The 21,893-nt window shown below is 36.3% G+C and overlaps 1 protein-coding gene across 2 annotated transcripts in view; it reads left to right on the forward strand.

Moving 5' to 3' along the window:
- The window catches only part of GALNT3 (polypeptide N-acetylgalactosaminyltransferase 3), a 66,948-nt gene extending 46,161 nt beyond the window's left edge, over nt 1-20,787 (forward strand). For both annotated transcript variants that reach the window (XM_036023370.1, XM_028509499.2), the window contains 4 exons: nt 13,119-13,250; nt 13,447-13,548; nt 18,545-18,697; nt 19,632-20,787. In XM_036023370.1, the coding sequence (XP_035879263.1) occupies nt 13,119-13,250; nt 13,447-13,548; nt 18,545-18,697; nt 19,632-19,754 (510 nt within the window). In that variant the 3' untranslated portion in view covers nt 19,755-20,787. The remainder of the gene's footprint in view (nt 1-13,118; nt 13,251-13,446; nt 13,549-18,544; nt 18,698-19,631) is intronic.
- The last annotated feature ends 1,106 nt before the right edge of the window (nt 20,788-21,893 follow it).

Raw genomic sequence — 21,893 nt, forward strand, 5'->3', positions numbered from 1 at the left:
ATTAGATTCCACCTATGAGTGAAATCATATGGTATTTGTCTTTCCCTGACTGGCCTATTTCACTTAGCATAATGTTCTCCAGGTTCATCCATCCTGTCACAAAGGGTAAAACTTTCTTCTTTTTATGCCTAAGTAGTAGTCCATTGTGTAAACATCCCATAGCTGTTTATCCACTCATCTACTGATGGCCACTTGGGCTGCTTCCATACCTTGGCAATTGTAAATAATACTGCAGTGAACATAGGGGTGGTTATGTTCTTTTAAATTAGTGTTCTGGGTTTCTTTGGATATATTCCCAGAAGTGGGATCACTGGGTCAAAAGACAGATACATTTTTAATTTTTTGAGGTATCTCCATACTGCTTTCCACAGGGGCTGCACCAGTCTGCATTCCCACCAACAATGTAAAAGGGTTCCTTTTTCTCCACATCCTCACCAGCACTTGTTGTTTGCTAATTTATTGATGATAGCCATCCTAACAGGTGTGAGATGATATCTCATTATGGTTTTAACTTGCATTTCTCTGATAATTAGTGACATTGAGCATCTTTTTCATATCTGTGTTAGCCATCTATATGTCCTTTTTGAGAAGTGTCTATTTAGGTTCTTTGCCCATTTTTTAATTGGGTTGTTTATTTTTTGGTGTTGAGTTTTGTAACTACATAAATTTTGGATAGTAAGTCCTTATTAGATATATCAGCTGATATGTTCTCTCATATTCGCTCTCATATTCTTATCTTTCTAATTTGTTGATGATAAAAACTTTTCAGTTTGATGTAGTCACATTTGTTTACTTTTTCTTTTGTTTCCCTCGCCTGCAGAGATATATCCGATAAAATATTGCTAAGAGCTATGTCTGAGACTTTGCTGTGTAAGTTTTCTTCTAGGATTTTTATGGTTTGGGGTCTAATATTTAAGTCTTTCATCCATTTTGAATTTATTCTTGTGCATGGTGTAAGAGAGTGGTCTAGTTCCATTTTTCTGTAAGTATCTGTCCAGTTTTCCCAACACCATTTATCGAATAGACTATCTTTAGCCCATTGTGTGTGCTTGCTTCCTCTGTCGAATATTAATTGACTATAGAGGTGTGGGTTTCTTTCTGGGATCTCTGTTGTGTTTCATTTATCTATGTGTCTGTTTTTATGCCTGCACCATGCTTTTGAATTACTATGGCCTTCTATTCTAGTATACTATATTTTGCAATGTATAATGCCCATATTTTTGGCCTTAGCTTTCAGGAAAAAAGTCTTTTAGTTTTTTAATTCATTTATTTATTCATTTATATTTAAATACTTGTTTTTTGTATTATAAAGGAATTTTAGCATTTATTTTAACATATTATGGTACAAGAAATATTATGTAACAAATAATTATGAACACAAGAACAGACACAAAGTACAAGAAATTTTATGTATACTGCCCATGTATAATGCATATCCTTATATTTTCCTAAAAAATTTGGGCAAAAAGTGCACATTATACGTGCCCAAACACTGTCATTTGATATTAGGTAGCATGATTCTTCCAACTTTGTTCTTCTTTCTCAGGATCATTGTTGCTATGCAGGGCTTTTTGTGGCTCCATATAAAGTTTTGAAATATTTGTTCTAGCTCTGTGATATACATCATTGGAATCTTGACTGGAATTGCATTGAATCTATATATTTCTTTGGGTAGTATAGACATTTAATGATGTTAATTCTTTCAATTCATGAACAGTGTATATGCTTTCACTTATTTGTTTCTTCTTTGATTTCTTTCTCCAGTGTCTTATAATTTTCCAAAAACAGGCCTCTCACATCCTTGGTTAGGTTTATTCCTAGGTATTTTATTCTTTTTGTAGCAATTGAGAATGGGATTATTTGCTTAATTCCCCTTTCTGTTTGTTTTTGGCATATAAAAATGAAACTGATTTCTGGATATTAATTTTGTATCCTGCTACTTTGGTGAATTCATTCATCAGTTCTGGTACTTTCTTGGTGGAATCTTGGGGATTCTCTAAGTACAGTATCTTGCCATCAGCCAATAGTGACAGCTTTACTTCCTCCTTTCTAATTTGGATGTCTTTTATTTCTTCTTCTTGTCTAACTGCTGTGGCTAGGTCTTCCAGTACTATGCTGAATAAGAGAGGTGAAAGCAGACATTTCTATCTCATTTCTGATCTTAAGGGGATCACTGTAGTTTTTGCCCATTGAGTATGGTGCTGGCAGCCAGTTCGTAATATATGGCCTTTATTATGTTTAGGTATATTCCCTCTTATTCCCACATTGCTGAGACTTTTTATCATAAATGGGTACAAGTGCTTTTTCTGATTTTATTGATATGATCATGTGGTTTTTGTCCTTCATTTTGTTTATGTGGCATATCACATTTATTGATTTGAGAATGTTGTGCCAACCTTGCATTTCCAGAATAAAATCTACTTGATCGTGGAGTATGAATTTTTTATGCATTTCTGTATTTGGTTTGCTAATATTTTGTTGAGGATTTTAGCATCTATGTTCATCAAGGATATTGACCTATATTTTTCTTTCTTTGTAGTGTTTTAATCTGGTTTTGAAATTAGGATAATGCTACCTCATGAAATAAGTTTGGGAGCCTTCCCTCCTCTTGAATTTTCTGAAATAGTTTGAGAAGTAAAGGTATTAGTTTTTAGAAATTTTGGTACAATTCACCTGTGGAGCCATTCCCCAGAGCTTTTGTTTGTTGGGAGTTTTTTGATCAGTCCTTCAATTTCACTAGGTGTAATTTGTCTATTCAGATTCTCTTGATTCTTCCTGATTTAGTTTAGGAAGATCATTTCTAGAAATTTATCCATTTCATCCAGGTTGTTCCATTTGTTGGCGTATGATTGTTCATAATATTTTCTTATAATCCTTTGTATTTCTTTGGTGTCAGTTGTAATTTCTCCTCTTTCTTTTTTTTTTCTTTTTTCTTCTCTTTCATTTTAGATTTTACTTATTTGGGTCCTCTCTCTTTTTGTTTTGATAAGTCTGGGTAAGGGTTTGTCAGTCTTGTTTATCTTTTCCAAATACCAGCTCTCGGATTCATTGATCTTTTGTATCCTTTTTTGACTCTATTTCATTTATTCCTACTGTGTTCTTTATCATTTCCTTCCTTACACTCAATTTGGGCTTTGTTTGTTGTTCCTTTTTCAAAGAAGGAACAAATTCCTTTAAGTGTAAAGAGAGATTGTTTATTTGAGCTTTTTCTTATTTTTTGAGATAGTCCTGTAATGCTATGAATTTCCCTCTTAGGATTGCTTTCCCATTGTCCCTCAGATTTCAGATTGTTGTGTTCTCATTTTCATTTGTTTCAATATATCTCTTGATTTCTTCTTTTATCTTGTTGTTGAGCCAATCATTGTTTAATATGTTATTTAGTTTCTATGTCTTTGTGTGTTTTTCAATGTTTTCTTGTGATTGATTTCTAATTTCATAGCATTGTGGTCAGAGGAAATGCTTGATATGATTTCAACCTTATTAAATTTATTGAGATTTGTTTTGTATCCTAATATGCTATCTATCCTAGAAAATGTTCCATGTGCACTTGAAAAGTATATATATCCTGCTGTGTTGGAATGAAATGTTCTGAAGATATCAGTTAAATCCTTTTGATCTAGTGTGTCATTTAAGGCCTCTGTCTCCTTGTTGATTTTCTTTCTGGAAGGTATTTCCACTGAAGTGAGTGGGGTGTTGAAATCCCTAACTAGGAATGTATTTCTGTCAGTCTTTCCCTTTATGTGCATCACTATTTGCTTCGCATATTTAGGTGCTCCTATGTTGGTATGTAAGTGTTTACTAGGGTTATATCCTCATGCTGGATTGTTCCTTTTATCATTATGTAGTGTTCTTCTTTGTACCTTACTATAGCCTTGATTTTAAAGTAATTTTATCACATATAAGTACTATTACCCCAGCTTTTTTGCCTTTCCATTGGGATGAAGTATCTTTTTTCCATCTTTTATTTTGGTCTGTGTTTTTTTTTCTTTTTTTAAAATTATATCTTATTGATTATGCTATTACATTTATCCTAATTTTTACCTCTTTGTCCCTCTCCACCCAGTACCCCCTATTCCCTTAGGCAATCTCCCCCACCATTGTTCATGTCCATGGGTCATGAATGTAACTTCTTTTGTTGCTCCATTTCCTATACTGTACTTTACCTCCCCATGACTATTCTGTAACTACCTATTTGACCTCCTCATCCCCTCACCTCTTCACCCATTCTCTTCCTCCCCACTCGCATCTGGCAACTTTCTGGTAAATAACTTTTCTCTTGCTTTTAAGATTCTCTCTTTATCTTTAACCTTTCACATTTTAATAATGATGTATCTTGGAGTGGGCCTCTTTGCATCCATCATAATTGGGAGTCTGTGCTTCCTGGATTTGTATGTCTATTTCCTTCATGAAATTAGGGAAGTTTTCTTTCTTTTTTTAAATATATTTTATTGATTATGCTATTACAGTTGTCCCATTTTCCCCCCTTCACTCCCCTCCACCCTGTACACCCTCTCCCACCCATATCCGCCCCTTTAGTCATGTCCATGTGTCATACTTATAAGTTCTTTAGCTTCTACATTTCCCATACTATTCTTACCCTCCCCCTATCTATTTTCAACCTACAATCTATGCTACTTATTCTCTGTACCTTTTCCCCCTCTCTCCTCTTCCCACTCCCCTGTTGCTAACCCTCCATGTGATCTCTATTTCTGTGGTTCTGTTCCTGTTCTAGTTGTTTGCTTAGCTTCTTTTGGTTTTGCTTTAGGTGTGGTTGTTAATAATTGTGAGTTTGCTGTCCTTTAACTATAAGTGTTTTTTCTTTATCTTCTTTTCTTAGATAAGTCCCTTTAACATTTCATAAAATAAGGGCTTGGTGATGATGAACTCCTTTAACTTGACCTTACCTGAGAAGCACTTTATCTGCCCTTCCATTCTAAATGAAAGCTTTGCTGGATAGAGTAATCTGGGATATAGGTCCTTGTCTTTCATGACTTGGAATACTTCTTTCCAGCCCCTTCTTGCCTGTAAGGTCTCTTCTGAGAAATCAGCTGACAGTCTGATGGGAACTCCTTTGTAGGTGACTGTCCCCTTATCTCTTGCTGCTTCTAGGATTCTCTCCTTCATTTTTACCTTGGCTAATGTAATTATGATGTGCCTTGGTGTGTTTCTTCATGGGTCCAACTTTTTTGGGGCTCTCTGAGCCTCCTGGATTTCCTGGAAGTCTATTTCCTTTGCCAGAATGGGGGAGTTCTCCTTTATTATTTGTTCAAATATGTGTTCAATCTGTTGCTTTTCCTCTTCCCCTTCTGGTACTCCCATTATTCGGATGTTGGAACGTTTAAAGATGTCCTGGAGGTTCCTAAGCTTCTCGTTTTTTTGAATTCTTATTTCTTCATTCTTTCCTGTTTGGTTGTTTTTTTCTTCCTTCTGGTCCACTCTATTGTTTTGAGTCCCAGTTTCCTTCCCATCACTATTGGTTCTTCCTTCATCTCTTTTATGGTAACTTGCATTTTTTTTCATGTAATTTGCACCCAAAATCAACCAATTCTGTGAGCTTCCCTATCACCAGTGTTTTGAACTGTGCATCTGATAGATTGGCTATCTCTTGGTCACCCAAAAGGATGAGCCCTGGGGCATTGATCAGTTTTTCTGTTTGAGACATCTCTCTCTCTCTTTTTTTTTTTTTTTTTTGTTCTGGTTACGGTGAGGGGTGGAGCCTTATGTGTTCACCAGGGCTGGGCACCCCAGTTGCTAGATTGTGATGTTGTATGTGGAGGCGGGAGAGAACAATGGCGGTAGCTCTGTTCTCCTGGGGTCCTGGGTTGTGTGTTCTGCCCTGGTCCACAATCGCCGCCTCACTGGGTCTGCCAGCTGCCACTTGTGTACTCAGGGTCCACCCACTGTGATCCTGCATGCCCCGGATGCCTTACGCACTCCCGGTTGCCTTTTGCGCCCAGTTCTCCCTGTTCTCTGCGTGCTGTGACCCCCGCCCGGCTGCTCCTCTCCACCCTTTCTACCAGTCTGGATGAACGGGTCTACTTCAACTTCTTGGCTGTCCAACTTCCATTCAGATAAATTCTCTGTCAGTTCTGAGTGTTATTGTGCCTCTAAATTGTTGTTGTTCTAATCTTGGTTGTGCGTGGAAGTACGGTGCGTCCACCTATGCCTCCATCTTGCCGGAAGTCCCTTAAAGTTTCTCATTGAAAAAAAATTAAATAAAATTTACCCGACAGGTAACAGTCTGATGTCTGTTCAGACGGTCATCTAGCTCTTGTGATAAACCCACTCATCTTAGTTTCCTGCTGCTCATGACTCCAGATTGGAAAAAAAGAAGCACCGGGTCTACAGCATCCAATTTTCAAAGTTTCCCCCGCCCATCACACAGTTCTGGGAAGTTTTCTTTCACTATTTTTTCAAATAGATTTCCTATTTCTTGCTCTTTCTCTTCTCTTGGCACCCCCCTGAGGTGAATGTTTTCTTCAAGTTGTCCCAGAGGCTGCTTATACTATCTTTATTTTTTTGATTCTTTTCTATTCTTGTCATTATGGTTGTTTTTTGCTTCTTTATGTTCTAAATCATTGATTTGATTCTTGGCCTCATCTATTGTACTGTTCTTTTTCTGTAAATTGTTCTTTATTTCAATTAATGTGCCCTTCATTTCTGCCTGGCTCTTTTTTATACTGTTAAGGTCCTCACTAAGTTCCTTGAGCATCCTTATAAAGAGTGTTTTGAACTCTGCATTGATAGACTGCTTATTTCTATTTCCTTTAGTTTTTTTTCTGGAGTTTTGATCTGTTCTTTTTTCATTTGGGCCATATTTCTTTGTCTCCTCTCTTTGGCAGTCTCCCTGTGTTTGTTTTTATGTATTAGGTAGAGCTGCTTTGTCTCCATGTCTTGGTAGTGTGGCCTAATGTAGTAGGTGTCCTGTAGGGTCCAGTGGCACAGCCTTCCTTATCACCCAAGCTGGGTACACAAGGTACACCCTTTGTGTGGGCTGAGTACATCCTCCTCTTGTAGTTGAGCCTTGGCTGCTGTTGGCAGATCAATGGGAGGGATTTATGCAGTCCAGTCAGCTGCAAGGTCTGGCTATTACCACTGACCACCAACCTCCACCCTCTGTGGAGTATTAGCTGTGCAGGGGCAAGGTGGTGGTGCTCCTATATGGTCTGTAGCTGTCCATTGGATGTGTTGGCCCTGGGGCTTCCTGGGTGGTGCAGGCCAAGGTCAGCCTTGATCTGCGTTTTGCCATGGGCACCCTGCCTGAGCTGTAAAGTAATCTGAGGTGGTTGCTACTTGTGCTGGGCTTGGAGATTCCCTGGTGAAGCCAGTTTTGACCATAATCTGACTGCCCCAAGGCTCAATGAGCCATATGTTGCTTGTTTGATAGGATTTAGGAGTCAAGACCAGCCATTCTTAAGGAAAAGCAGGTTGGGCGGGCCAGTAAATTAGGTAGGGTAGAACCCCTGTGGATCTCCAAGGTAACACAGTGTTAGCCAGATTGATGGAGTCTCAGATATGGCACCAGTTTACCAGTTCTGTGGGGGGAGGGCTCAGCAAAGGGCAATGCCCTCTGCTTGCCCTGATTCCAGCCACTTCAGTCTCTCCCTGTATACTACTGGTTGCTTTTGCCCTTCAAGCTGCCACCCCGGTGCTGGAGTTCAAGGGAGAGAGTTTGAGTAGGTGAGTCTATGTGTGGGTTCCCCAAGAGGAGCTTCTTACGGCTCAAGCAGCCTCCTCCACCAACTCAATCCCCTCTGGTTTTCACAGCCAGAAGTTGTGGGGACTTACCATCCTGGCACTGGAATCCTGGCCTGGGGAGCTTGGTGTGGGTCTGGGACTCTTCCCTCCCAAGATCGCCCTCCTGAATTTTTATCCATATGGTGTGGGGCCAACCCATTCCACGTCCATGCCCCTCCTACTAGTCTGGTTGGATATGGTGTTTCTTAAATTCTCTGGTTGTCAGACTTCCATTCCTCTCGATTTCATAGTTGTAAGATTTCAATTAAACTCAATTGTTGATGTTCCTGAATGATGGTTGTTGTATATTTTAGTTATAATTTTGATATCATTGTGTGAAGAAGAGAGAGCAATGTCTGCCTACATCGCCATCTTGACCTGAAGCCTCTGTGTGCGTCTTTCAATCTGAGGTGGGTCTCTCGGAAGTAGTATATATATGGGTCTTGATGTGTTCTCATCCATTCAGCAACCCTATGTGTTTTGATTGGAGCATTTAAGTCATTTATAGTTAACGTGATTATTGCTAGATAATGTATTTAGTGCCATTTTATTGTTAGACTATTTTCCTCTGTTTATTTCTTCTTTTTTTCTTCTTTCTTCTTAAAGCTAGCTTTTTAACATTTGTCACAGTACTGGTTTGGTGTTAACAAAGTCCTTTAGCTTTTTCTTGTCTGGGAAGCTCCTTATTTCTCCTTCAATTTGAAGTGATAGCCTTGCTGGGTAAAATAGCTTGATTGTAGTTCCTTGCTTTTCATCACCTTGAATATTACATACCACACCATTCTGGCCTGAAATGTTTCTGTTGAGAAGTCAGACACCAGTCTAATAGGTGCTCCCTTGTATGTAACTGCCTGCTTTTCTTTTGCAGCTTTAAGGATCCTCTCATTGTCTTTAAGCCTTGTCGTTTTTCTTATGATGTGTCTCAGTGTATGCCTCTTTGGGTTCAACTTGTTTGGGACTCTCTGAGCTTCCTGAACTTGTGTATCTTTTTCTTTCACCAGATTAGGGAAGTTTTTGGTCATTATTTCTTTAAATAGGTTCTTAATCCCTGCTCACTCTCCTCTCCTGATATTCCCATGATGCAGATGTTGTTATGCTTCTATCCAAAATATTTAAGTTCTCCTCATTTTTTAAGTTCTTTTTTGTTTTTTGCTATTCTGCCTTTGTGTATTTTTCTATCTTGTCTTCCAAATCACTGATTTGATCCTCTGCTTCATAAAACCTACCATTTATTTCTGCCAGTGTATTATTTATTTCCGAAATTATATTCTTTATTTTGACTGGTCCTTTTTTATGGTTTCTGTGTCTTTTTTCATGCTGGTGAGTATCCTTATGATCATTATTCTAAACTCTATCTGATAAATTGCTTGTGTCCATTTCATCTAGTTCTTCTGGAGAATTCTCTTGTTCTTTCATTTGGGGTCTGTCTCTTTGTCTTCCCATTTTGGCTGCTTCTTTGTAATTTTTGCCTTAGTTGTTAAACTGATCAGTGATATAGTCTCAACCTGTAATCAGCAGACCACTTAAGCATCACAGGGTGGGACAGAGTAATTCTTGCCAGTGAGGCGATGCCACTTGGCCATGAGTGCTCTGCCTGACAAACATGGCTTCTGCAGTATGGGGAATGACTGAGGACAGGGATCCTGGTATCTGTCCCTTAAGTTCTCTCCCCAGAGCCACCAACCCCAGACTCTTCTCAAGCATCTCTAGTCCACTCTGCCTTCCTTTGGTCAGAGCCCAAGGTATGTGGCTGTATGCAAAATTTTGTGCGTTGGCCCTTTAAGAGTCTCTCTGTGTCTCCAGTAGTCTCTCCCTGGTGGACAGAAACCCTGTTGCTTTTCACAGCTGAATGTTATCTGCGTTCCATCCCAGCTCTGGTGCTGTAAGCTGGGGAGGCTAGTTTGGGATTTAGACCCCACATTTCTCATAGGGAACCCCCAGCCATTAAAGTATCCCTCCAGAACTTCAGCTGCTGCATGTGGGAGGCCAGCCCCTGCTCTTGCACCTCCACCACACTCCCTAACACTCTTGTTTGGTGAAGTGGTTTCTTCTGTCTGTCCTTGGTTATAAGGCTTCTTTTCAGCTAGTGTTCAATTGATTATCCAGGACTATTTCTCCACAATTTAGTTGTGATTCCAGATTGGTCCTGGGAGGATAATGTAGTTTCCACTTACTCCTCTGTCATCTTGGATCCTGTATGAAATATTTTAAAAAGCTTTTTTTGAAGCTGCATTTTATTTTAATTCTTAAAATATATAACTATAATGCCAGTTTAATATTTTTAAGGAAAACTGAGTAAACTTTTTAAAAAATTAGGCATTCTACTTGTTGGTATCCTTTTTACTGTTGGAAGCCATTTAGTGTTGTAACTGCCTTGGTTCAACCAATTCTCTTCTCTGTCCTTCCCTGCCTCAAGAGAGGAAATACTTGCCTGCCTCCTAGAATAGCTGTGAAGTGAGGAAATAAGTGCCTACAAATATGGTACTGTTATTTTTATTGTCCTGTTTTAGGTTAAAGTTCTGCAAAAACATGGTACCTAATATATGAGAAATGAGATTTAATAGTTTTAATATTGGATGTGGTAAATTAACTAGACAATTTAAGAATATGTTTCAGTGAATGGTACCCAAGTCTCTTTATAAAAAACAATGCTGATTTGTGGAAAAGGGTTGTATATTGGGCTTTAAGGGCATCAACATATGGACTGTTATAAAGATATGGTTACCTCTTTTAAAATATATATATATTTTATTGATATGCTACAGTTGTCCCAGTTTTTCCCCCATTGTCTCCCCCCACATCGTACCCCCCTTCCCTCCAGCAATCCCTCCCTTAGTTCATGTCCATCGGGCATGCATGTAAGTTCTTCACCTTTTCTTTGGCCTCCAGTATCTCCAAGTAACATTCAGTGTGATGCAAAGTCAGAGAGCCCTGCCGGGTTATATTGCTATCCTCTTCCAAAGGCCACCAAGACAAATTGGGCAGGTTGTATACTGCTGAAGGGTACTTGGCTAAGCAGGCAAGTGAGCAATAAATACAGTTTATGTTCTCTTGTTACCCACAAAGAAGAGAGTCAGCAAGCAAACTCCTGTTTTTACCAGTGGACAAATAGATTTATGTTGTAAAATGCATAAGCTAGGCAAAAGTCTTTATAGAGCTTTATACTTTTTGTTGAAACACCTCGGTTTAAGACTTTGAAGTTGTCGGGGAAAATATTTTCTGTAGTTGAGCTGAAAGACTTGAGGATTTACCTTTTCATAGATCTATATAGCAGATATATAGGGTTGGGCAAAAGTAGGTGATTACTTTTGGGTATTTGTGAGTATGCAAAAGAGCTTATTCTTGTATTATTATTTATTAATTATTGTATTATTTTTTCATATGAGTAACAGTAAACCTACTTTTGCCTCACCTTGCTAAGGGAGCCCAGAACACTCTGTGGGGAGAGGATACTTTGGATAACCATGAGCTGAAGAATGAAATTGGAACCTTATCTGATACCACAAAAATGAACTCATAATGGATAAAAGAGTTAAACATAATGCCCCCAACTATAAAACTTCTACAAGAAACCATAGAGAAAAAACTTTTTGACACAGGTCTCAGCAGCAATTTCTGGATATGACATCACAAGCAGAAGCAACAAGAACAAGCATGAAGAAGTGGGACCACATCAAACTGAAAGCCTTCTGCACAGCAAAAGAAACCCCCAGCAGAGTGAATGGGAGAAATATTTGCAAACTGTATATTTGATAAGGGGTTAATACCAAATATATATATATATATATATATATATATATATATATATATATATATATAAGAACTCATAGGAATCAACAGCAATAACACCCAAACAGCCCAATTAAAAAATAAGTAGTCCCTCTAAATATTCAGGACAATTGAATAAACAGTTTTCCAGAAAGACAAGCAAATGGCCAACAGGTACATGAAAAAGTGCTCAAAATCACTAATTATCAGGAAAATGGAAATCAGACTATAATGAGCTGTCAGTTCACATCTGTCACAATGGCACCATCAAAAAGATGAGATACCAGGTTTGGCAAAGGTGTGGAGAAAAGGGAACCCTTGTGTACTGTTGGTGGGAATGTAAATTGATATAGTCTCTATGAAACAGTATGAAGGCTTCTCAAAAAATTAAAAATATAAATACCATATGATACAGCAGTGCTACTCTGGGTATATAGCAAAAAGAAATGAAAACAAGCTACCAAACAGATACCTGCACTCTCTTGTTCATTGCAGCATTATTTTTAAATTGAATTTATTTGAGTAACATTGATTAATAACATAATTTTCAGGTGTAAAATTCTATAATACATCATTTGTATAGTACATCTTGTACTCACCACCCAAGTTCTAGTTTCCTTCCATCACCATACATATATATGCTATATATATATATATATATATAGCATATATATATATATATATATATATATATATATCATCCCCTTTACCCTCTTCATCCTCCCCCCAGCCCCATTCCTTTTTGGTAACCACCATACTATCTTCTGTGTCTATGAGTTTGTTTTGTGTGTTGCTTTCAGTCTTATATCCCACATGTGAATGAAATCGTATGGTTTTTGTTCATTTCTGTCCTATTTATTTCACTTAGTATGATACTCTCAAGATCCATCCATATTGTTGCAAATGACAATATTTCTTTATTTTTTTATGGTTAAGAAGTATTGCATTACATATAGTAATATAATTTTCTTTAAATTTTTTCTACAGACTAAATTCCTTTCTAGCTTAATAATGCTTTTTATTAAGTTGTTTAGTCCCTTAAAGGAAATAAAATGCAATTGATTAAAAACTTGCCTTTTTTCTACCAATATGTTGTTACTGTTAGAATATTATTAGAAAAGTAATGGAAGTAAGAAGTTAGAAGTAAGCTACACTCATAAAACTAGAAAAAATTATTCCCAACTGTTTTTTTATGGTCTTGACTAGAAAAAAGATATTACATTATGTGTTGTCCTTTCTCTAACCCTGCTTTCTCACACCTCACTTTACAGATCATTTTTAGGATCAATTTAAATGCTCCCACTACCATTTCTTTGCTCATAGCATTTTGCCACTGATCTTTGTCCAATGGGGAAGGTTTGTGATGCAAAGGAGGAGTAGAACTACACATTGTCGGCACCACAGTGCTACCTGACTCTCTTTGAAACCAGAAATGAGCAGGCAGGCATAATTGTTGCCTGAATGAACAGCGAGTGCTATTAAATTTTGTCTTCTAATTAGACCAGGAATATTTTTAATACCTAAAGATAAATATAAATAGTAGCATTTGGGGTGTTTTACCAATGCTGTTTTGAATAAACCTTCTCTTCTCTTCACTTGTCATCTTTCTTTAGAAATCATTTGGTGATCTCTCAAAAAGATTTGAAATAAAGCACCGCCTTCAATGTAAAAATTTTACATGGTATCTGAACAATATTTACCCAGAAGCATATGTGCCAGACCTTAATCCTGTTATATCTGGATACGTGAGTATTTTTCTCTTCTTTATTTGGTATACTCCTTGCCACCAACATGTGGTTCAGGGAAAATTGCTGAAATACTTTCTGGTTGTTTTCTTTTGAGATTTTACAATGTTATTATTTACAGTACTTCTTGAAATCAATTGAAGAAATATATAAGCCACATAGACTTAAAAAATATAACTTGAAAATTTTTCTTTAGATTAAAAGCTCTGGTCAGCCTTTATGTCTGGATGTTGGAGAAAATAATCAAGGAGGCAAGCCATTGATTCTGTATACATGTCATGGACTTGGGGGAAACCAGGTGAGCACCACATTAAACATCTTCCCTTCTCAGCAGTACTTACAACACAAGTGACTTGTCACATATTTTTCAGAAGTCCTAAATGAGTTTTACATTCAGGTAAATGGGTGTGTGAAATGTTTTTAGATTGTTTGGCAATTTATATTAAAGTTGTAGGGTGCTTTATTTTGTTTTCACTCTGGCTGTAAAAATAGTTTGAAGTTGCTTACCCACTCAGTAGAAAGGCAAATGAGAAAGTAATAGAATAATGCCTTATGGAATTAAAAAAAATGAGATCTTTTATGTGGAATTTTGATATTGTGTGACTATTGGCATGGTGATTTTGCAAAATTATATTACATAAAAGGCTGTATTTAACTGGATTCAATGGCAAATTACATCATGTTAATACCAAAAGAATAGCATTATAAGTTATTTCAGTGGTTCATAGTAAATGTTCTGAAAAGCAGATATGTTCACAATTCTCTGTGATTGATGACATCTCTGCCTGTTACATCTCTGCCTGTTACCACTTTTTGACTATTTTTACTGATTTAGATTCAAATGTCACTATTTGGCCTACTATGGGTAGAGAGCATATTAAAATATTATTTTGAGTTTTTTACCTTTCTTTCCTGGCCTTTTACAGGTGAATTCCTGGAATGATTAGACTCTCTTTTATTTATTAATTAAGCAAATTCATGGAGGGACCCCTGCATGTCAGATACTCTGCTGGGTTTAAGAAATTTCAATTCTGATTCCTTTAGGAAACCTATATTTCAAAACCAGTGGTTACAGCCAGGATGATGAGGTCTGGGATAAAGTGTTCAGAGTGCTCTGCAGGTGTGGAGAAGGGCATCTGAATTAGACTAGGTGCCCATACATTTCTGGGGGGAAAGATGACATTAGAAACCATGTTTGGAAAGGTACACAGGAGTTAGTGAGGTGGCTAGTGGACATGAGAATGGAGCAAGAAGACTGTGAAGAAAGGTGTACGAAGGAGAGGAGCTGGTATGTCCCCCTACCCAGGGGAATTGTAGGTATTTTGATATAGAGTCCAAGATGTATATGGAGGATTTTCACAATATTAAATACCATGTTGTATTTTAACAGGATGGGGCTTTGATGATGTCAGTTTTAAGAAAAAAGGGTCAGTTTATACCCTGGTCCATGTTCTTCCATGCTTTTTCCTATCCATTAGCCCCATCATTATCATTTCCAATCCGTATTCATGCAAACCAATCAATCAACTAAGGACAGAAGATTCAGCCAGAGCTAGTGAACAAAATGTATTGCTGAATGGTTAAGTGTAATTCTGAAATGGGATAGAGATACACACACTCTGTGTGTGTGTGTGTGTGTGTATACATATATATGTATGTATATGTGTGTGTGTGTATGTATATATGCATACTTTAAAAATTTCCTTTCTGCCTATATATTAGAGGGAAAAATAATTTATAAATATTTGCATTCTTTTGGAAATAACACTGGACTATGCTAATAAAAGTTAGGTTTTGAGCAATGAGAAATATTTTCTCAGTAATAAAAATCTTATCACTACATGTAAAGACTTATACATTTCTCTCAGGTTTTCTCTAGCATTACATTTATTTTTATCATAAAAGTTGAAGATATATTTATACATTGCTTTATCTTTACACATTGTTCTTATCATTGCCATAAAGAAGTTTTTTACAGTTTTGTCTCTGGAGAAATAATTCACCTATTCTCCCAGCAATATTTGTATAGAGTATAATGTAACTTGCACTGTTACAGTACTGAAAAAGACAAAGTCTCTGATGTGGTGGGCCTAGAAGGAAAGGAAAAAAGTAACTATGTAAGTTTGGGTATGAAGAAAAATGAAGCAGGTTAGGGGAAAAATGTGTCTGTGTGTTGGGGAGTAATTTTCAAGGTTCAGGAAGACCTGTTTGAGAAGATAACCCTTAGAGTGGAGTCCTGAAGCAGTTGGGAGAGGAATCCAGGAGAGTGTCCTGGCAAAGGGAGTGCAAGGCCAGAGGCCCAGGGGCGGGGACGCAGAGCACACAAAAGCCAGTGTGACTGGAGCAGAGTGGCCCAGGAAGAGAAGAGTGGGAAGTGAGGTCAGCAACACCAGAAAGGGTCCTGCCCTATAGGCTTTGCAGGCCTCGTGAAAGAACCAGGATTTATTTCAGTGACAGAAGCCCTCTGAGGGCTTTGATCAAGAGAATAATAATTTCTGGTTTATATTTAAAAAATGACTCTGGCTTCTGTCACCTTAACATAGCCATAGATTTTATTTTGGTTTATTTCCTTTAAATTTATTTTTAATCAAGCCTTGCATTTAAACTACTTCGTGAATTTTAGTTTTGAGTGCTAAACATTTTTGAGATATTATTTAACTTAACCAGTTCCTCATGTTCTTTTGTACTGTTTTGACCAGATAATGATATTTTTATAACATAAATCTTCATTGTAACCTTATTTGTATATGCCAAATAAAAATAGTTTGATAATGTGACTAAATTGACAAAGAAACTGTGCACTGCAGTCTAAGTCATTATGGCTTTTTTTTTTATATTCTTTTTTTATTGTTTTTTTAAAAGCTTTTTAAAAATTTATTTTTAGAGAGGGAAGGGAGGGAGAAAGAGAGAGAGAGAGAGAGAAACATCAATGTGTGGTTGCTGGGGGCCGTGGCCTGCAACCCAGGCATGTGCTCTGACTGGGAATTGAACCTGCAACATTTTGGTTCACAGCCCATGCTCAATCCACTGAGCTATGCCAGCCAGGGCTAGTCATTATGGCTTTTTAACACAATGTTTTTGCTTTTTTCACTTCTAAGCTATAAGTTTACTCAGTGTTCTCAGCTAGCTAATAATGTACTCTTTATTTTACCTAAATATCTTCAACAATTTTATATTCCATATAACATCCTTTTTAATGATATTTTAAAAAATAATATGAGTAAAGTAAAATACAAGACAGCTTTTCTTATCATCTTTGAAATCATATTTTTCTTAAAAATGTGTAGCCAGAGTGCTGTTTTCATGACCTAAACCTGTTTTCTTTCAATATTTTCATCTGAAGAGCTATGAGTTATAAAAATGGCTGACACTGTATTTGTGGAAGCAGATAAATTAAGCATGAGACTGAGACCAAGGGAACCCAAGATTAATTCAGCTGGTGTTTGTAGGGTGTCTACTGTAATACACATAATGAGCTTTGAACAGTCTCTGCCTAGGACATAGTAAGGGCTCAATAAATATTAGTGCTAAGACTAATTGTTTTATTACTGAAAATCAATTATATTCAGTTATTTAACTTTGATATGTCAACATCATGAAATCTTTGATTTGTGATGAATGTCAGTACTAGTTACACTGCCTGACTTTGGTGTGTGGTGAAGCCAGCTAGCTACACTCACAGTTCCTCAACAACAGTAAAAGTTGTCCCTGGTGGACAAAAGTTGTCCCTGGAGGCCCTGGAAAGGGTGTAATGTGGAGCAGCAGAACAAATTCAGGGAAAACTAAAACAGGAAGGTAATATTTGAATTAGCCCCTTGAAGAATAAAATGTAGCCAGACAGAAGGATCCAGAAGGATATTCCAGGTGGAACACAACAAAGCAAAGTCTCAGGGTTAGAGATACACATGTTCTGCACGGTGGAATTGTGTGAAAGGAGCATAGGATGTAATTGGGGCAATAGTTGATAAAAGATTGAAAATGGAAGCTTCATGTACCAATTAAGGAGTGTAGACTTAATCTTAGTAACAGAGCGACTCACTTTATCAGGGGATGTCGGGGATCAAATAAATGTCATAAAAGATGAAGAGGGAATTGAAACAGAGTGAGTTTCCCTTTACTCAAGCAGCAGAGAGAACTGAAGTATAGGAGCAGAAATTGGAAATAACTGGAGGTATTGCAGTAGAGACTCAGAGTACCTGAACAACAGAAGTGAGGATATGGAAGTAAGGATGGGTGGGATGGTTACATCTGAGAGGAAAATTCAGTAGGACCAAGGGACTAATTAATCATCGAACATACAGGGAGAAAGAAACATCAATAATAGTAGTAATAACTTAAATATATTGAATGCCTACTATGAACCAGTTATTGTTGTGATTTGCATGTATTCACACAATTCTCTTTATAACCCTGGCAGGAGTGTTCAACCCATAGGCAGTGGGCCACATACAGCTCAGGATGGCTATGAATGTGACTACACAAAATCATATATCTACTTAAAAACCTTTTTTTTTTGCTCATCAGTTTTCATTAGTGTTTCTGTATTTAATGTGTAGCCCAAGGCAATATGGCCCAGGGACACTAAAAGGTTGGACGCCCCTGCAAGGCGTATGAGCTGTTAAATTAGCCATTTTACAGGCAAGGAAACTGAGGCATGGAGATTACCCCCTCTTTTTATTCTAATCCTCACCTGAGGATATGTTTATTGATTTTAGAGAGAGAGGAGGGGAGAGAGAGAGAAACATTGATCGGTTGCCTCCCATACACATCCCCACCGGGGACTGAACCCACAACCTAGGTATGTTCCCTGACCAGGAATTAAACCCATGACCTATGGAATGACACTGCAACCACCTGAACCACCCAGCCAGGGCAAGATTAGTCCTTTTAAATGTTCCTATTTAAATACAAATGTCAGGAATTGAGATGAATAAGAGAGAAGGAACATTTGTGGAGAAGGAGACAGTTACTATGCTTGCTAGAGCTTTCTAAGACCTTTTCTGTGGAGTACCTGTCCCAGCCTCTATCCTACCTAACTTATAATTTCTGATATTGGAAGATAATAACTTCATAATTAAGTATCTATCTCTTGGTGATAGATTGGAAAAAGTTTATAGTATCTTCTATCATAAAAACTCAGCTTATGTTTCTGATACCAATTTTTATTATATTATTTTGTTGAAGTAGACATGACTGCATTATTCAGTAAGTTGCCAATTTTTTTTATTGGACTGTTATTTTGCAACTGAACATATAGGGTGCTTTTGTCAGTAATAGCATTCTTTCTTTCACAGTACTTTGAGTATTCTGCTCAACATGAAATTCGACATAACATCCAGAAGGAATTATGTCTCCATGCTGCTCAAGGTCTTGTTCAACTGAATGCATGTACCTACAAAGGTCGCAAGACAGTTGCCACTGGAGAGCAGATATGGGAGATCCAAAAGGTACCTCAGTGCAATGAATTCACCCCTTTATGTAATTACTATTTTGAACAGAGATAATTGCTTACCTGGCAAAAGGCATGAAACACTTTTTATTAATGTTATCCATCAGAATTTCTCAGCTTCTGTTAACTTTGTTATTGTTTGTCTACCCATGTGATAAAAGAGCATATATCTATGAACTAAAACTTCTTAGAAACAAAGTAATTAGAAAGTTGCTTAGTTAAAGCATGGTTTATGCAGATCAACACTTCTGTGAATTAGTAATAACTGTTGCCCATATTTGTGTTTTTACATTTCTTATAATGCTTCTTGTAGTAGACATTTTTTTCTTGGCAGAGAGAAAAGAAAATCATTATTTTTTTCTTACCTGAAGTGCTTAACTTTTTCCTTCCCTGTTTTAGTGCTTTTGTGAACCTAGAACTGAGAAAATATATAAAAGTTCTTTTCTCTTTTTAAAAATATATTTTAAGGCTTAGCTGGAACCTAGTAATTCTTACTTGAAAATTGTTTTGTATAATGCAAGCACACTATAAAACTGACTTTTATGACTTACTCTTTTTAAAAGTTTGTTGCTTTTGGATGCATGGATGTGTGTTTTATATACACACATATACACACATGGATGTGTGTTTTATATATACACATATGTATATAAAAATGGCATGTTTAAAAATTGGATTGAGACCTTGCTCTGTATAGCTCTCTTCGTTTATATAATACCTTATATAGTGGAATAAATGGTGTTGTTTACACCAGAAATGTACAAGATTTTATCAGACATAGTTGATCTTAGAATGATAACCTGTTAAGGATGGTATATATTTGGTGTACAGGTTCCCCTTTAGCTTCAATGAGACCATAAAGTAATTTTCATATTTATCAGTTAACTATACGTTTTGAAACTTAATGTCTGTTGTCTTTCCTTTTATTCTAGGATCAACTTCTATATAACCCATTCTCAAAAATGTGCCTTTCAGCAAATGGAGAGCATCCAAGCTTGGTGTCATGCAATCCATCAGATCCTCTCCAAAAATGGATTTTTAGCCAAAATGATTAAGTGTTCCTTAAAATTAAGGAGTTGAAAAAGGAGAGATTTTTTCTCATAAAACTGTGACTAGGCATACACTGTAGTTTTGAAAATTATGCAAAAGCAGCTAATTGTAACTTATTCCAAGTGCATTTTTCTTATTTATATCTTACAATGTCTCTGTAGCATCACTACAGAAATCCTTTGTCTCCATTTCAAAGCACAGTGATTAATAATACCAAAGACTAGTTTGAAATGTCCAGATGTAGAGAAAGAGATGTTTACAGTATGATGAAAATAATTTTCCAAGTAAAGTGCTGTTTATGTGTTTTGCACACTTGAGGATATGCATAGGTGCATCCACACACTCACAACTTAAAATATTACTTCTAGTTTTGGGGGGGGAAGGGAGAAAGATTTGATACTGTATTTTTTTAACTATGTAGAAATGGATCAATGAAGGTCAAACATTGGCTTTTGTATACAAACCAGGAAATTTTTATAGATCTAAAATTTATTACGTGAAAATGCAGGTAAACTTTTTTTGCCTTTTCTTTACCTATTTGTCAACATGGAGTTAAATGAATATAAAAAAGACTATTTTTAACACTATAATTTCTTGGCAAATTTTAAACTGTTTTTTAGTCTGAAGACCACTTGACTTGAAGCACTTAAATCTTTCTTAAAAGGCTTTCCTTAAGTAACAATACCGTGTTTTCCCAAAGAAATTTAAAATATGTTATAACTTACTATCTGTTGAAAAGATGTGTTTTTCCTTTCTGCTGGTCTTTTTTTCTTACCAAAATTTATTAATCTTGAATGTTTGTGAAATTGAATTTTAAATGCAGACTACTTGACTCATTTAAAACTAAATTTTATTTGTTACTGATTTAATTCAATGTGTTACTGTTCAGTTAATAGATTGTTTTTGTAATGATTTTCACTTTTACCAAAAAAACCTAATTTCTCTCTATGTGGAAAACACAATAAAACAAATCCTTATAATTGTAATCATTGGATTTAAGTGTTTTTCTCTTTTGGATAAAACATATCATTGATGATAGGTGGGGGAACCACGCATTTTGTATCCTGAATTTCTAAGCACTTATTGTAGAGCCATCGGATATTTCTTAGGAAAAATTCAAACATTTGAGACCATGGCATAAAAAATGGGGAATGGGGAGGATTCCATGTTAGATGTTTAGAAAATTTTCTACTAATTTCTGATAAATTTCCTTGAACATCTGGTAGGGTCAATTTTTAAAAAAATTGTGATGCTTACTTAAGAGATTTAGCACTTTTTTCTTTTTGGCCATTTTAAATATAGATCTCTTATATTCTTATTTCATAAGTAAAATATGTTTGGCTTCATGTTTTAAACCAAGCAGAACTCAGGTGTCCAAAGAAAATGTTTAAATTATTGGTCCCATCTTCTCATTATTTGTACCTTTGAAGTTGTATCTTTAAAACCCTACATTCTTTTATTTATTACAATGCCAACTTTTATTTCAATTCAAGTACCATTTATTGTGTGTCTAACTTTGTGACAAGTTATGGTGGTCACAGTAAGACATTGCCTTTGAGCTTAGGTCTTATGGAGCAGAAAGAAAGACAAATAATTTTGAAATAGTATAATGAATGACTTTATGATGTAGATGACTGCTCATTATACATATTTGATATTTCTTTAATAAGTATTTTTATTACTATAGCATACTAATTAATATGTATTGTGAAATATATATTAGTACCCACTTCCATGTACAACTTCTGTATCTCAGTTTGTTACTCTAGAGCAGTGTTTGTAACCAGTGTGCCGCAAGAATTTTTAAAACATCCAGTACCTGACTATTTAATCAGGGCACTGACCCCTCTTCCCTGAGGTTGTCAAATAAAAAAAAAGTGACAACAGCCAACACAGTAGCCATCTGGTGTGAATGAATCAAAATTAAACCTATTTTTGTCAGATCAGCAGAAAAATATATTTTTTGATGTACTGCAGAATTTTTGTAATTCATTTATGTGTGCCATGAGATGAAAAAGGTTGAACATTGCTGGTCTATAGTGAACATCCATGAGGAAATATTGCTTTCAGAATTTATTATATCTCACAGTAAAAAAAAAACAAAACAAAATAAAATAAAACAAATCTCAGATATTTTATAAGTG

Source organism: Phyllostomus discolor, chromosome 4 (genome assembly GCF_004126475.2).
Source record: "Phyllostomus discolor isolate MPI-MPIP mPhyDis1 chromosome 4, mPhyDis1.pri.v3, whole genome shotgun sequence".
Classification (NCBI taxonomy): domain Eukaryota; kingdom Metazoa; phylum Chordata; class Mammalia; order Chiroptera; family Phyllostomidae; genus Phyllostomus; species Phyllostomus discolor.